Source organism: Phlebotomus papatasi, chromosome 3 (assembly GCF_024763615.1).
Source record: "Phlebotomus papatasi isolate M1 chromosome 3, Ppap_2.1, whole genome shotgun sequence".
In the NCBI taxonomy this organism is placed as follows: Eukaryota; Metazoa; Arthropoda; class Insecta; order Diptera; family Psychodidae; genus Phlebotomus; species Phlebotomus papatasi.
In genome coordinates this window covers 13,819,300-13,835,858 of record NC_077224.1, presented here as the reverse complement: position 1 = coordinate 13,835,858, position 16,559 = coordinate 13,819,300, and the positions used below count along the sequence as shown (strand labels likewise).

The 16,559-nt window shown below is 36.3% G+C and overlaps 3 protein-coding genes across 3 annotated transcripts in view; 1 reads left to right on the top strand and 2 right to left on the bottom strand.

Moving 5' to 3' along the window:
- The window catches only part of LOC129807792 (uncharacterized), an 802,905-nt gene that overhangs the window by 378,738 nt on the left and 407,608 nt on the right, over positions 1 to 16,559 (bottom strand). The gene's annotated exons all lie outside the window — the stretch shown is intronic.
- On the bottom strand, positions 3,881 to 10,273 carry LOC129807791 (cleavage and polyadenylation specificity factor 73). The gene is made up of 5 exons (XM_055857284.1): positions 10,124 to 10,273; positions 9,949 to 10,012; positions 9,783 to 9,880; positions 4,504 to 5,795; positions 3,881 to 4,443 (listed from the first exon to the last, which is right to left on the bottom strand). The coding sequence occupies exons 1-5, from the start codon at positions 10,192 to 10,194 to the stop codon at positions 3,905 to 3,907; spliced, it is 2,064 nt and encodes a 687-aa protein (XP_055713259.1). The 5' UTR covers positions 10,195 to 10,273; the 3' UTR covers positions 3,881 to 3,904.
- Positions 10,302 to 11,439, top strand: LOC129807800 (3-hydroxyacyl-CoA dehydrogenase type-2). The gene is made up of 3 exons (XM_055857294.1): positions 10,302 to 10,404; positions 10,489 to 10,653; positions 10,721 to 11,439. Exons 1-3 carry the CDS (start codon positions 10,396 to 10,398, stop codon positions 11,312 to 11,314), a joined length of 768 nt encoding a protein of 255 aa, XP_055713269.1. The 5' UTR covers positions 10,302 to 10,395; the 3' UTR covers positions 11,315 to 11,439.

The window sequence follows — 16,559 nt, the reverse complement described above, 5'->3', positions numbered from 1 at the left end:
TAGAGCAAGTAGCCCTTGATATCGAGTACGTATTCGTCATGTAGTCGGGTTGATAAATGGTTTAGAGAAACAGCCCTTGGTATAAACTACGTAGATGAAATGAGATCAGTTTGGTAAGTAACTGGTTTAGAGGCAGTAGCCCTCGGTATAAAGTACGCAGCTGTCATGTAGTCGGTTTGATAACTATTTCAGAGGAAGTAGACCTTGATATCGAATACGTAGTCGTAATGTAGTCAGGTTGATACCTGTTTTAGAGAAAGTAGCCCTTGATATCGAGTACGTAGTCGTCATGTAGTCAGGTTGATAACTGTTTTATAGGAAGTAGACCTTGATATCGAGTACGTAGTCGTCATGTAGTCAGGTAGAAAACTGTTTTAGAGGAAGTAGCCCTTGATATCGAGTGCGTATTCGTCATGTAGTCGAGTTGATAACTGGTTCAGAGTAAGTAGTCCTTGGTATAGAACTACGTAGGTCAAATGAGACCGTTTTGGTAAGTAACTGGTTTACAGGAAGTAGCCCTTGGTATAAAGTACGTAGTTGCGATGTAGTCGGGTTGATAACTGTTTTAGAGGAAGTAGCCCTTGATATTGAGTACGTATTCGTCATATATTCGGGTTGATAACTGTTTTAGAGGAAGTAGCCCTTGATATCGAGTAGGTATTCGTCATGTAGTCAGATTGATAACTGTTTTAGAGGAAATAGACCTTGATATCGAGTACGTATTCGTCATGTAGTCGGGTTGATAACTGGTTTAAAGAAAGTAGCCCTAGGTATAAACTACGTAGAGGAAATGAGATCGCTTTGGTAAGTAACTGGTTTAGAGGAAGTAGCTGTCGAAAAAAAGTACGCAGTTGTCATGTAGTCGGGTTGATAACTGTTTTAGAGGAAGTAGCCCTTGATATCGAGTACGTATTCGTCATGTAGTAGTGTTGATTACTATTTGAGAGGAAGTAGCCTTTGGTATCGAGTACGTATTCGTCATGTTATCGGGTTGATAACTGTTTTAGAGAAAGTAGCCCTTGATATCGAGTACGTAGTCGTCATGTAGTCAGGTTGATATCTGTTTTAAATGAAGTAGCCCTTGATATCGAGTACGTAGTCGTCATGTAGTCAGGTTGATAACTATTTTAGACGAAGGAGCCCTTGACATCGAGTACGTAGTCGTCATGTAGTCAGGTTGGTAACTGTTTTAGAGGAAGTAGACCTTGATATCGAGTACGTATTCGTCATGTAGTCCGGTTGATTACTGTTTTAGAGGATGTAGCCCTTGATATCGAGTACATAGATGAGATGCAGTTAGATTGATAACTAGTTTAGACGAAGGAGCCCTTGATATCGACTACGTAGTCGTCATGTAGTCGGGTTGATAACTGTTTTAGAGGAAGTAGCCCTTGATATCGAGTACGTATTCGTCATGTAGTCGGGTTGATAACTGTTTTAAAGGAAGTATCCCTTGATATCGAGTACGTATTCGTCATGTAGTCGGGTTGATAACTGGTTTAGAGGAAGTAGCCCTTGATATCGAGTCCGTATTCGTCATGTAGTCGGGTTGACAACTGATTTAGAGGAAGTAGACCTTGATATCGAGTACGTATTCGTCATGTAGTCCGGTTGATTACTGTTTTAGAGGATGTAGCCCTTGATATCGAGTACGTATTCGTCATGCAGTCGGTTTTATAACTATTTTAGAGGAAGTAGACCATGATATCGAATACTAAGTCGTCATGCACTCGGGTTGATAACTGTTTTAAAGGAAGTAGCCCTTGGCATAAAGTACGTAGTTGCCATGTAGTCGGGTTGATAACTGTTTTAGAGGAAGTAGCCCTTTTTAAAATGAGTACGTAATTGTCATGTAGTCAGATTGATAACTGTTTTAGAGGAAGTAGCCCTTGACATCGAGTACGTATTCGTCATGTAGTAGGGTTGACAACCGTTTTAGAGGAAGTAGCCCTTGATATCGAGTACGTAGTCGTCATGTAGTCAGGTTGATAACTGTTTTAGAGGACGTAGCCTTTGATATCGAGTACGTATTCGTCATGTAGTCGGGTTGATAACTGTTTTAGAGGAAGTAGCCCATTATATAGCGTACGCAGTCGTAATGTAGTCGGATTGATAACTGGTTTAGAAGAAGTAGCCCTTTATATCGAGTACGTGGTCGTCATGTAGTCGGTTTGATAACTATTTTAGAGGAAGTAGACCATGATATCGAATACTAAGTCGTCATGCACTCGGGTTGATAACTGTTTTAGAGGAAGTAGCCCTTTTTAAAATGAGTACGTAGTTGTCATGTAGTCAGATTGATAACTGTTTTAGAGGAAGTAGCTCTTGATATCGAGTACGTATTCGTCATGTAGTCGGGTTGATTACTGTTTTAGAGGATGTAGCCCTTGATATCGAGTACGTATTCGTCATGTAGTCGGGTTGATAACTGTTTTAGAGGAAGTATCCTTTGATATCGAGTACGTATTCGTCATGTAGTCGGGTTGATAACTGTTTTAAAGGAAGTATCCCTTGATATCGAGTACGTATTCGTCATGTAGTCGGATTGATAACTGTTTTAGAGGAAATAGCCCTTCATATGGAGTATGTATTCGTCATGTAGTCGGGTTGATAACTGTTTTAGAGGAAATAGCCCTTGATATCGAGTACGTATTTGTCATGTAGTCGGGTTGATAACTGTTTTAGAGGAAGTAGCCCTTGACATCGAGTACGTATTCGTCATGTAGTCGGGTTGATAACTGTTTTAGAGGAAGTAGCCCTTGACATCGAGTACGTATTCGTCATGTAGTCGGGTTGATAACTGTTTTAGAGGAAGTAGCCCTTGATATCGAGTACGTATTCGTCATGTAGTCGGGTTGATTACTGTTTTAGAGGAAGTAGCCCTTGACATCGAGTACGTATTCGTCATGTAATCAGATTGATAGCTGTTTTAGAGGAAGTAGCCCTTGATATCGAGTGCGTATTCGTCATGTAGTCGGGTTGATAACTGTTTTAGAGGAAGTAGCCTTTCATATCGCGTACGTAGTCGTCATGTAGTCGGGTTGATAACTGTTTTAGAGGAAATAGCCCTTGATATCGAGTACGTATTCGTCATGTAGTCAGGTTGATAACTGTTTTAGAGGAAGTAGCCCTTGATATTGAGTACGTGGTCGTAATGTAGTGAGGTTAATAACTGATTTAGAGGAAATAGCCCTTGATAATGAGTACGTATTCGTCATGTAGTCAGGTTGGTAACTGTTTTAGAGGAAGTAGCCCTTGATATCGAGTACGTATTCGTCGTGTAGTCGGGTTGCTGTTTTAGAGAAAGTAGCCCTTGATATCGAGTACATGGTCGTCATGTAGTCGGGTTGATAACTGTTTTAGAGGAAGTACCCCTTGATATAAAGTGCGTAGATGAAATGAGATCGGTTTGGTAAGTGTTTCAGGGGAAGTAACCCTTGCTATCGAATCCGTAGACGAAATGTATACGGATTGATAACAATTTGATTGTAAATTTTGATGAAGGTAATACAGTAGAGTCTCCTAAATTCGAACGCTCGGGGGGTATTTTTGACATTTCTCACCTCCCAAATTCGAACGATTTTTTCAAAATTAACGAAATTTGTGTGAGATTAAATTGTATTTTGAATCAAATTCTCGTACTTTCTCACAAGTTTTAGTGGTAACATACTTCCTTTTCATTATATACGATAACACTGTATGTAAACAATCAGGAAGAAGCACATAAATATGATTTTCATTCACCAAGAATACGATCTTTCTAACATAACCTCACAATTGACATTTTGAAATCCAAACGGCGTTCGAATTTGAGAGATTCAGATTTGAGAGACTCTACTGTAGTTTATTGTGATCTAAACTGTGAATATAAACGTATTCATTGTCAAGTGTAATTATTCTTTATTCAGTTTCCTGGACCTAGAACCAGAGACTGATAGAGTTTGTGAACAGCCGTATGTATCATCTTGGCCATTTGTTCATCCTCCGGACAGGCAACTTCCAGCTTCTGCAGATCTACGTTAGCCTTCTTTCCACCTACAGTCACCTGAAACTCATCCCCACGGATCATTTTAGGTACCGACTTCTCTCCAAACATATCTTGAAGTGTCTCAACGAGGCACTCTTTGAAGTGAGTACGGTCGCCTTTGTGACCCGACGTGCCCTTGATTGTCGTTCCACAGAGATCCGACTGCAGCAAAGTGGCTAGGACAGTGTCGGCGAACATGTCATTCACCGGCGTTGCCTGCCACTCCATGATGATCACCTTCCCCTCCAACTGCACGTCGATGCAGTTGAAGATGCGGTACTTCTTCTCAGTCTCCGTGGACTCAACCGTTCCCGGACCTCCGATTCGTTCAAGCAGCAACCGAAGTGTGTTCATAGAACCTGACCACATCAGACTCTGTTTTTGCGTCACTACAGACATACTCATGTCGGAATACTCTAAAAATAGAAGGGCAATAAAAAAAGGGTCCTATTTAGTCCCAGTTTCAGGGAACTCACTTGACAAGTCCGAAGCTGCCAAGATGTGATACTTAAAGTCCCTCTTAACAAGGACCCCGCTAAGTTTCTGTTCATTCTCCGGTCGTTTAACTGCCAGGCTTCCCATTACCTTAGCCGTCTTCTCTCCCTTAAAGTGCAGCTCGACCGTGTGCGTATTCCTCGGATTGTAGAAGGAAATCATTGTATTTTGTTCAGCCTCGTACTCCCTCTGCAGCGCAGACTTCAACCTGCTCATTTCATTCTGTTCCCCATGGACAAGAACCACATGCCTCGGCTTCAGTAACCGGATAAATTCGCTTGTTTGCTGGTAATCCGTATGGGCCGAGAAGGAAATGTAGTCGACGGACATGTTTAGAGGAAGCTTCTGACCAGACATCGTGAGGATTTCCTCAGGTTCCGAAAGGATTGTCTTAGCCAGAGTCCCTTCAACGCAGTATCCGGCAATGATGACGCCATTTTTCGCATCTGTGCACCAATTCTCAAAGAGTTCCCGCGACAGACCGCTCTGCATCATACCCGGTGACGCCATAACAACGCACGGTCCTATATCTTCAAAATGATCAATTCCTTTGAGATTTGAAATGTGGCGGAAGACAAAGGGATTGTTAACAGCTATTTGACGTCTGATCTTATCATTCATGGCATTAATGTAAGTCTGATAGACAGCCATGCATTTCTTAGCCAACGACGAAGCGTAGTAGATCGGAATATCCTGAAGTTCAGGATTCTGACTCCAGTATTCATCTAAAATCAGAAGCAACTCTTGCGCCCTCCCGAGAGCGAAAACCGGAATCAAACACCTCCCTCCCTGAGTTACAATCTTCTGAACCAACGATGTAAATCTCGTCTCCCTATCCTCCCGCTTTTCATGAATGTGCGTCCCATACGTCGATTCGGTTATCAAGACATCAGGACGCATCGAAGGAATCTCCGCAGCCATCAAATGTCGATCCTCTTGCCGCGAGAAGTCTCCAGTATAGAGAATCTTAACACCAGCAATTTCAATCATGAACATTGCAGCACCTAGAACATGCCCAGCGTTGTACGCCCAAAATCTCACTCCCAGAACATCCCTCTCTTCGTGAAAGTTGATAGTTTCGATCTTCTCCATGCTGGCCTCGAGATCTGCCTCTGTGTACAGCATCTGTTCAGTGGAAATGTTGCTTACCTTAATGTAGTCTGACAACATCCACCGGTAGATGGCTTTTGTGGCGTGAGTCATGAAGCAGCGACCCTTGAAGGATGTCTTCTGCAGGAACCAAGGCAGAGCTCCGCAGTGATCAAGATGGAAACTACATTCCAAACAATTATTAACTTAATGATAAGACTAAATCAGCTTTTTGCTTTGATTCTTAATGTAAGCCAACACAGTGTTCCAGGAATTTTGATTTGGAACAGAAGTTAGAGACCCTTTTAACAAACTTTATGTATTATTGTTATTAATCGTATCGAGATATTTGTATTATAAGGTAATCATTTTTTTACAATGTCATTTTCCGTGTTGAAACAATCTGGAAAGTCTCGGATTACTACGATTACTATATTTCTGGATAGTAGGTAGAAATTTTCGTGCCTCATAGTAGTACAAACAAACCAAATAAAAGTGCACCCTGGCATAGTGCGATTTGATGTTCAGAAATTAAAAGTGGAATTTGAAAGGTTTACATTTTCTGAAATATCGTGTGGCGGGAAAAAGCTCTTCTATTGAGCGATTTTTGTACTCCGTGGCATGGTAAATCAAAAGAACAATTATAATAATTTTTGCACTTACTGGTAAAAATAGTTCTTTAATGCAAAAATAAACTTTTACAGTTGAATGTTGAAACGAAGAATAACTTCATTTGAACCACAGATTAGCGTTAGTCTAGAGTTAAAATTAAGCTAGGTTTAAATATATTTTCGTATGCAGAAACGTGGAATAGTGTTTTGGCGTAAGCTGTTTTTCTCATACGGCAACCCCATATTTTGGCTTTTCTGGCATGCCAGAAAACGTCAATTCACCAATGTTTTCGTTCGATTTAGCAAGATTTCATGGCTTTTTCTCATTATTTGGTATTCTTGAACCACCAGACTTGCTAAAAATTTCTCTAAAATAAATTAGGAATCAATATTGTGGATGTGAAAGAATGTGCATATTTTCGGGGTACAAAAGGCGCGACTCCCGCGACTCCTGCTTCAGTGGCGACTCATTGAAGTCGCATATGGTGGATGTTTTTTTTTTATTTCAGGCAAAATTAGCTTTTTAAGAAGCTGTAAATAGAGTGAAAGCCTTGTTTCTTTTCTTTAAATCCACAAAACTTCAGATTATATCAATTTGGTATCATTTAACAGTATATTCAGGAAGAATTTACGGATAGATGTGGAAAGGTTTATTCCATCTTTAAGCCAAAAATTATACCCCCGAAATCGGGGGTCTAATTTTTGGCTTAAACGTTAATCCACTGTTTAAATTTATTCTATTTCTCGTTCAAACATTAGAAAACGGTGGATCATCCTCGAATTATCTTTATACTTCGATTCAACTTTCAGCTGTTACAGCTGAATGTTGAAACGAAGAATAACTTCAGTTGAACCTCAGATTAGCGTTAATCTAGAGTTAAAATTAAGCTAGGTTTAAATATTTTTTCGTATGCAGAAACGTGGAATAGTGCTTTGGCGTAAGCTGTTTTTGTCATGCGGCAACCCCATATTTTGGCATTTCTGGCATGCCAGAAAATGTCAATTTGTCAATGTTTTCGTTCGATTTAGCAAGATTCCACGGCTTTTTCTCGTCATTTGGTGATCTTGAACCACCAGACTTGCTAAAAATTCTCTAAAATGGAATAAGAATCAATATTGTGGATGTGAAAGAATGTGCATGTTTTCTGGGTGCAAAAAAGCGCGACTCTCGCGACTCCTACTTCAGTGGCGACTCATTGAAGTTGCATATGGTGGATGTTTCTTTTTATTTCATTTCATTAAATCCACTAAAGTGCAGATTATATCAATTTGATATCACTAAAGAGTATTTTCAGGAAGAATTTACGGATAGATGTGGACAGGCTTATTCCATCTTTAAGCCAAAAATTATACCTCCGAAATCGGGGGTCTAATTTTTGGCTTAAACGTTAATCCACTGTTTAAATTTATCCTATTTCTCGTTCAAACATTAGAAAACGGTGGATCATCCTCGAATTATCTTTATACTTCGATTCAACATTCAGCTGTTAGAGACTAAAGTATTGGATAAATCGAAATATTATATTTACTGAATCAACCAATAAAGCATTAAATTTGTATGTTGTATATCTCTGCTCCTGATGTAGATAATTCGGTGAGTGATTTATCATTGGAAAGGTGAGTTCATTATCTATAAGAATTTTGTGTATTTGTTCCATTTAGATCAAATAGTGGTCATCCAGGGTCATATATGAGGCGCTCAGAGCAAAAAAACTCTTAAGACAATTCCACACTTTGTTTTTTTTTCGTTTTACTGCTAGAATATGTTTGTGACGTTACAAAATAAGGTAAAAGACGTGTTATATCAACCATACACCTTGTATCGGTCAGCTTGCAGAAGATATCGACCACCAAGATAAAATGAATATTTAAAAATTTAACTACGTTTTGCCAATTATCTAATGCAAAATATGTTGCGTTTGTTCATGTGTAATCTTCTGTATTAAGTTTTTCGTCGAATTTTTAAGAAAATATAATTATTCACCTAATTTACTGAATTACTGTATCGAAGTCTTAATCAAAATTCAGCCATTTCTCAAATTCATATGATTTTATACTAGAATTTCAGTGACACAAAATAAGGAATTATAATTATACCTTATTTAAATGATTTACGAATCTGTCTGAAAGAAAAAAATACTACTCAATTATTCTTCTTTTAGTATCAGAAAACTTTTTATTTGTGTATATGTATATTGAATATGCGACGCTGTGTTTTGTGTAGATAATAGTGAAGTGATAACATTAAACAGACTGCGGACCTAAAATATACATGTTTTTATTTAATGGAAAGTATTTTTTTAGGAAAATATTTTTTTGTACTATTTTTTAATTTTTTTGAGCTATGATTCCAATGGAAATTTCCTACTCCAAATTCCATGGAAAACTCAAATGTGCTAATCCGGGCGCTTAGCTATCTGGATCGATTATGACTAATCCACTTAAAATAATATTTTTATACATTAAATAAGTGAATGTAATCGACTCATTTCAATCTTGTGCCAGCTGGGTTCTTCACTAAAAATTTTCTAGCAGTGATATTTTCGCTAATGACAGCTGGTTGACTGAAAACATTTATTGTTTTTTCCTTGTGAAAAAAGTATTTAAATCCAAAGGTTTAATTAAAAGTGAATTAGCGAAAATGCGACCCAGTTAGTGCATGCTGACTTATTTCAGTATTATCATTATTTTATAAATTTTCTTTAATATTTTTGATATTTTTTTTAATATTATGTTTCTGAATAAAACATTGAATAATTCTATGGATTTAGAAGAAGTAAAAAAGAATTTCATCAGTCCAAAAACAAGCGTTTAAGTAGCGCCTTTCCTAAAACGATCCAGTGACCCCACCATACTTTAGTGGAATTTTAGCGTCAAATTCCGCGGATTATTGCAATTTGGACGCTAGTTTTCCACTGGAATTACCGCGGAATTTTGCTATGGGGATAGATCTAAACCGCCAGTAAAAGGCTTTGCTTGAAGCAGAGGCGTGAAATATGAATTTACCTAAAACAGGGAAGGAAATCTACCAGCCGGGCTCTATTTCGCTATCAGGTGGAAATCTTGACAATGTTTGTTTTGACGTTTTTAACTACACTGCCTCTGATAATCAAGATAAGCTTCTTTTATCAATAGAGAAAAATTAGCGATAAAATATTACAATATCCCAAAGAAGTGAATTAACCTTAAAATACTTAAATTTTACTACCAGATTTTACTGTTTATAGGGTTTATATTAGTTTCCCTGATAATTTAACAAAATAGACGCATGTTTTGAACAATTTTAACATTTTTAAAACCCCGTTAAATATTTTTTATGATTAAAATTTAGTCAAAAAAAAATGTATTCAAGGGTAATACGAAGATTCAAATTTAATTTTTAAAAGATACTTAATTTCAATTTAAAATAATTACTATTTGATTGTAATTTATGCGCAAAAATTTAAAATATCATGAAATTTTCCGATTTAAAACTTTTCCCTAAACTTCTGTCCTGGATCTACTAATGCCTCCGGGCACTCTTCCCAAAACGCTCAGAAAAATTAATTCTTTCTACTTACTGCGAGATGAAGAGCAAGTCAACCTCTTCTGGCTCAATTAGATCAACAAATGGAAGGGCATCCATGCCACTGAGACCCGGATGAATCCCGCAATCCAGCTGAAAAAGTTTCCGGAAAGCAGAGTGAGGTTATGTATCTCGGCACATTAGGAAAATTACAATTTTACCATTATTTTCTTCCCTTTGAACTCTAGCATGATGCAGGACCTGCCCACCTCCTGACCAGCTCCCCTGTGGAGGAAAAAGATGAGGAAATTCAGTGAAAAATGAGAAAAACACACAAACGACCTGTCACTTTGATTTCCCCATTAAATGTGCAAATTCTGTGGAAATTATACTCACAGCGGCTTTATGAGGAGCAAATCATTCTCTTCTGCAGGAATTTGAGAATCTGCTTTCCTTTTTCCAGCCATTTTCTGTGAAAAACCTCGCTGAGATCTTTTGTAAACAAACACTTCCAGCAACTTTCCAACGCCCGACTGGAAAGCGGTTGGCGTCCATGGAATATATCAGTCGGTTTGCTCAATTTTGCTCTCTTTGCTCAGTTTCAGGGGCCAAAGGTTAGGTTTTTGGTTACATAAAAATCTCCAATTTGTACAATTTCCAGCTTGAAAATGTTCAAGGTAAGTTTGTGAAATAATTGATAGATAGATAGGGATGCAAATTCTCCAGGAACATTGAGAAATCATTTGGGAATTCCTCCGTAGAACGCTGTTGCTCTTGTAACTGGAGGTGCTTCCGGATTGGGAAGAGCTACAGTGGAAAGATTTGCCAAATCCGGTGGCAGGGTTGTCCTGTGTGACCTGGGGACGTCTAAGGGGCAGGATGTGTCGAAGGAACTGGGCAGCAATGTCGTCTTTGTGCCAGTTGATGTGAGATTCCAAAAGCTGGAAAGCTTCCGGAGAGGATTTTGTCTTACAAAAGTGTTTTGTCTTCCAGGTGACTTCCGAGGGAGATGTCACTAAGGCTCTTGGAGTGGCCAAGGAGAAGTTCGGCAGGCTCGATGTCGCTGTAAATTGTGCAGGAACTGCCGTGGCGTTCAAAACTTTCAATTTCAACAAGAAAGTTGCCCACAAACTGGAAGATTTCGCCAGAGTCCTCACAGTCAACACCGTGGGCACTTTCAACGTCATCCGCCTGTCTGCTGGGCTGATGGGAGAGAATGAGCCCAATGCCGATGGGCAACGTGGAGTGATTGTCAATACAGCTTCCGTGGCAGCCTACGATGGACAGATTGGCCAGGCAGCCTATTCGGCTTCCAAGGGAGCTGTCGTGGGCATGACTCTGCCCATTGCTCGAGATCTCAGCACTCACGGCATCCGTGTGGTCACCATTGCTCCTGGCCTCTTCGATACTCCGATGCTGCAGGCGCTTCCGGAAAAAGTGAGGGCTTTCCTGGCCAAAACTGTACCCTTCCCGCAGCGCCTGGGCAATCCGTCAGAGTACGCTCAACTTGTGGAGAGCATCGTGGACAATCCACTGCTGAACGGCGAAACCATTCGCCTGGATGGGGCCCTCAGAATGATGCCCTAGAAATGAATCTTCCTAGAAAACCAGAAAGTGCATTTATTCGGAACGTGGAAGCCAATTTGTTATTATTTTTTGCATTTATCACAATAGGTGAAGGAATTTCATTCGAATAAAAAGTTTTACAGCAATTTTTAAATAATTTTATTATTTATCTTGGCTTCAAAAATAATGTGAGGTTATACTGAACCTAACCGCAAAAAATTTTTTTAGGTTATGAAAGGCATAACCTGAACTTTTTTGCGCTGATTTCTACTTTTCTACAATGCTTTCGAACTTTTCGAGTATTCATTTGACCTAGTCGTTATCTTTAAATGTGAGGTTATGGTAGCTTCACTCTGAATAAGATTACAAAATAAAATTCAGTATTTCTTCAAATTCGCACAAAAATAAAGGACTAAAATCTTTAAAAGTAAGCAGAGGAGAAATTTTGCAAAATGTAGAATATTTTGAGTAAAAATTTACGATTTTCTGGAAATGACATAACCTCAAATTATTTTTTCTACTAAAATCTTAGATTTTTAATGAAATCTGTTTACAATGAGAAATCAAGGAGAAGCTTATTTAAGTTGTCTTCAAACGTAACGCTATCGACTCCTCAATACAGTTAAATAGTTTTTTTTTTAATGTGAGGTTATGGATGACTCCGCTATGAATAAGTTTAAAAGAAATAAAATTCAGTATTTCTTCAAATTTGCACAAAAATAAAGGATTAAAATGTTTAAAAATAATCCGAGGAGAAATTTTACAAAATGTAGAATATTTTGAGTAAAAATTAGCGATTTTCTGGAAATGACATAACCTCAAATTATTTTTTTCTATTAAAATCGTAGATTTTTTATTGAAATCTGTTTACAATGGGAAATCAAGGGGTGTAAGCCTTTTTAAGTTGTCTGAAAATGTAACCATATCGACTCCTCAATACAGTTAAATAGTTTTTTTTTTAATGTGAGGTTATGGCGATTAGTTTTGACTGAACTATGCACAATAAGGTCAGAAAAAAATCTGCTTTCTTTTTCAAATTCATACAAAAATCATGGTTTAAAACGTTTAAAATTAAGCAGGGGAGATATTTAACAAATACACAACATTTCGAGTAGGAATTTGCAATGTTTGGGAAATGTCATTAACTCAAAAAACTGTTTTTTAAGGTCACTCCAGAACATTGGATTTTAAATAAAATCTTTTTTAGAATGAGAAATTCAAGAGCTTAAAACAAGCTTAGATTTTGAATATGATCAATCATTTTGTGATATTTTAGGTTATCAAAAAAAACATAACCTAAGCTTTTCTACATAACCTCATATATGTTTAGGATAAGAACATTTCTTCCTGTTATTTCCAAATCAGGGGGATTACTGATTTAAAAAAAAAAATACATACTCTGAAGGGAATCATCTTAATGTGCCTGAGTCTAACCTACATTTCCTTATCATTTTTAGGTTATTAGGCCCATTTATTACATTTCAATCTATTTTGTTGTAAACACTATTAGATACAGTAGAGCCCCGCATAAGGCCATTACTGATTTTAAGTTAGGTTATGTTTTTTAGTTAAAGACATGAAATGTTGTCATAATTATTTTAATATTTTTGGCAAACTTTGTTGAGTAATTGTGATAATTGTGATCCATAATGAAGAGAGCGAGGACAAGTACCAATATCGCAAAGAAAGTGGAAGCCGTCGAGCAATTTCAATACTAAAAGTCGTTGATAATTTTAAAAAATGACATGAACTATAGTGCGACCCAAGTGTCAAATCTGAAACAAAATATGGCCTATAGCGGGGCTCTACTGTAATTATTTTTGAACGTTTCAAATTGTTAAATCAGTGTTAAAAAAGCATGTTCTAAAAAGTCTTATTTAATAACTAATATCTTTGATTTGTTTAAGGTTAGACAGAACATAACCCCATATTTAGAAATGTCTTTTAACCTAAGAAAAAAGAGTACTGTTTTCAATAAAAACTTATTTTCAAAAATAATCATTTAATAAATTGTTTTATATGCACATATTTTTATTTTCATGAAAGGATAACTTTTAAATTGAGGTTAAGTCAAGGAAAAATTCAAACATTTAAAAAAAACATTGATCAGATTTTTACCTCTAACCTGAGCAACACAATATTTAGTATTGATCGAAAGCAAAGTCAATATAAGTCACAGTCAAGTTCCCAAATATGAATCACAGTTGAATTTAAAGTGTAAAATTTGAGGTTATTTGAAGAAATCTTTCCGTAAAATCTGAATAAGAAAGTGCATTATACACGAAATCCATTACGTTTTTAAAAATATTGTTCACGCATTTGAGGATTGAGAAATGTCATCTCCCAGCGAGCACGGTTAGCTGAAAAAAGCACTGTTTTCAGCATATTTTTGCTGAGTCGATCACCAAAAGTATGCTGACTGGTCATCAGTTCTCAAACAAAAAGTAAATACTAACCATATGAAAATGGCACTACCTCGCGAGTTTTTCAGCTGAAAATAGATATTTTTCCAGCTGAATTGAAATCGAACGGCATTTAGTGCTCGCTGAGCTATACCTATACCCCCCAAATATTTTATAACCTCGTCGTTGACCTTATCTCTTAATGTTCAAAATCAAGGAAAGAAATTGGTTATGTTTTAGAGAAATTCTACATTGAAATGTTTTGATATAAGTAAAATAAAGTAATGTACAATAAGATAATATAAAATATAATAAAATTATATACAATAGTGAGTCTTAAGTCTAATATTTGTCAAACAGGTTATTCTAGAATTTGAGGTTATGGATCACCTAACCTGGAACAAGAAGGGCATTTGAAAATATTAAAGTTCAATATAACACGAAATTTTCTAAACCAGGATTGAGCAAGAACCGTTTGAAACCGAATAAACGTCAAAATAAGTTTGCCCAGGTAGAATTTTGACCAGTGACGTACAATCCGTACAATTTTCATTTGACGTTTGTTCTGTTTCAACCGGTTCTTGTACACCTCTGTTCTAAACCTAAACAATTCAAGAATTGACATTTTTTATTTATATCTATTTAAAAACATTTTAGATTCTTGATAGTCAAAACGCGATATGTTTTTGAGGTTAGAATTTGATTGTTTTGAAGTTTAAAGAACACGTCATGCAACTAAAGGACCTTGAAGGTTGGACCGACATCCCAAAATAAATTGATTTTCTAAAAATTTTCATTGCTTTCATCGAATTATCTTTTACAGCATGTGATCCAGTAGTTAATAATTCAAAATATTTTGCCAAAAAACAATGAATTATTTATAAAATTTATTTTATTTTGTGCTGAAGATTCAAGCTTTATGGTCGATACAAATTTCTCTTACCTTAGTTTTTCTCAAGACAGCTTATTAAGAATATTTTTGAGGTTAGCCTAATCATAACCTAAATCTTTTTTCATTCAAGTATTTGGTGAAATAAATTAAATAATTTTTGGGGTTAGACGCAGTAGTAAACCTCAAAATGCATTAAAAAATTATATTTTATTGTTAAAATCCATTCAATTCACAATGACCAATTTTCTGAAAGCCTTAATGATGCAATTCTTAACCCTCGAAAATAACCTAATAGAATTACATATTTTAAATTCTTTTGGATCTTGTTGATAGAACATATAGGGGAAGTGGGGTACCTTTGAAAGTGGGGCACTTTTGAAATTGGGATTTTTCACCTATATGGAACTGAGTGAGCCTTATCATGATGTCGTTTAGCTTTACAAAACGTTTGTTGAGCTATCACGATAAGTTTCAATTTTATTTTAAAATAGCTGAAATCTTCCAATTTCAAAGGTGCCCTGCTTTCAAATGTGCCCCACTTCCCCCTAAGAAAGATTTTAACTTAAAAAATAGTGCACAAGATGGTCACTAAAATGGTGAAATAGAAAAGGACAGTAAGACCGTCTTCAGACTAGAGGTTTAGCCCAGTTCCCGAGGGTCTCAAAACCTTAAACAGCAACCGATTTTATTGATTTTTCAAAATGTAATACATCATTTGCCCTTAATAATCCAATCCTAAATCAAAATTTTCCAAAAAAACTTGACTGATAAGATATTAGGGAAGTTAAGCCATATGGCTAAGCCTTAGGTCTGAAGCCCGTATAACTTATCAATCCTGGGGTCAAATATACGAAGGGGTCTGCGAAGAAACAAAGACGTTATCTCTAACCGTTTAGTCTCTAGCTCTAGATCACATGCGTTTTGCATGGAAGGACTTGATTTGGAACCCAATCACTCTGAAATCTGAAACCTTCAAGAAATCTCTTTTATTTTCCACTGATGTTCAATTAAAAGCTCGAATAAAACACAATTATTTACCATTTTATTATAATACGAAATAAAATAAATGATTGTTTTTATCTTAAAAGCTGGAAATATGTTGCAAAATTCATACCACTATCGAATTGATTGAAGCGATTGAAGCAGATAGGGGTAAAAATATATTTTAAAAAAATGCAATTTTTAAATAATTGCAGCAAATCTATCGTTAAATTAGGTCAGCAGATTAAGCGAAAGTTGCAAGAGAAAGTGCAATAAAATTTCATGCTAAGCTGAAATTTTGGTGGATAGTCATACAAATAAATTTTATTGTGCTCAAAAGTAGAATATATTTGCGAATTGAAATTTCTTTCTGACGTCATAGCGTGTTAAGCTCTGAATATGCAAGCCATCCAGAGAAAATGGTACTTTTTAGCATGTACTAGTTGGAATTCCTAATGTGACCTAATTTAAAATGCGACTTATTTGAAAATTGGAAACTAAATGTGCATTTAAAAAATACTATGCTAATAGTAAGATTATGCATATTATACTTAATTATCTAGGTATGACCATAATTTGTGAAATTTATTTGTTTTTTTTTTATATTCCAATTTAAAATTACTTTACGCCTTACATTTAAGCCAAATCATAATATAGAAAGAGGTTTTGAAAGGTATTTATATCGCCATTAATTCTATTGAACGAGGTGTAATTCTAAAACCACCACCCGAGGCGCTATATTAATACGATTGAAATAATAATTATAAATTTCTTCTTTAAACAAATGAGAAACGGGTGGCAAAGCATTCCAACTTTACGGAATGCTCAAACTCGTAACTTAGACGCTATACCTCAAAACTACTTTCGAATCATTTACCGTTTATCAATTCACAACCGATTTATTGAACAGATTACTTCAATTGAAAGGTCGCTGAAAATAACTTAGTAGTAACAATAAATTAATTTCGGATAAAAATTAGTTATCAGTTGA

Coding starts and splice junctions, on each gene's coding strand:
- LOC129807791 (XM_055857284.1), bottom strand. CDS start 10,194: ATGGCTGGAAAAAGGAAAGCAGATTCTCAAATTCCTGCAGAAGAGAAT. Junction 5,796..9,782: donor GACTTGCTCTTCATCTCGCA/GTAAGTAGAAAG, acceptor TTTGGAATGTAG/TTTCCATCTTGATCACTGCG. Junction 4,444..4,503: donor GGCAGCTTCGGACTTGTCAA/GTGAGTTCCCTG, acceptor TTCTATTTTTAG/AGTATTCCGACATGAGTATG.
- LOC129807800 (XM_055857294.1), top strand. Junction 10,654..10,720: donor TCGTCTTTGTGCCAGTTGAT/GTGAGATTCCAA, acceptor TTTGTCTTCCAG/GTGACTTCCGAGGGAGATGT.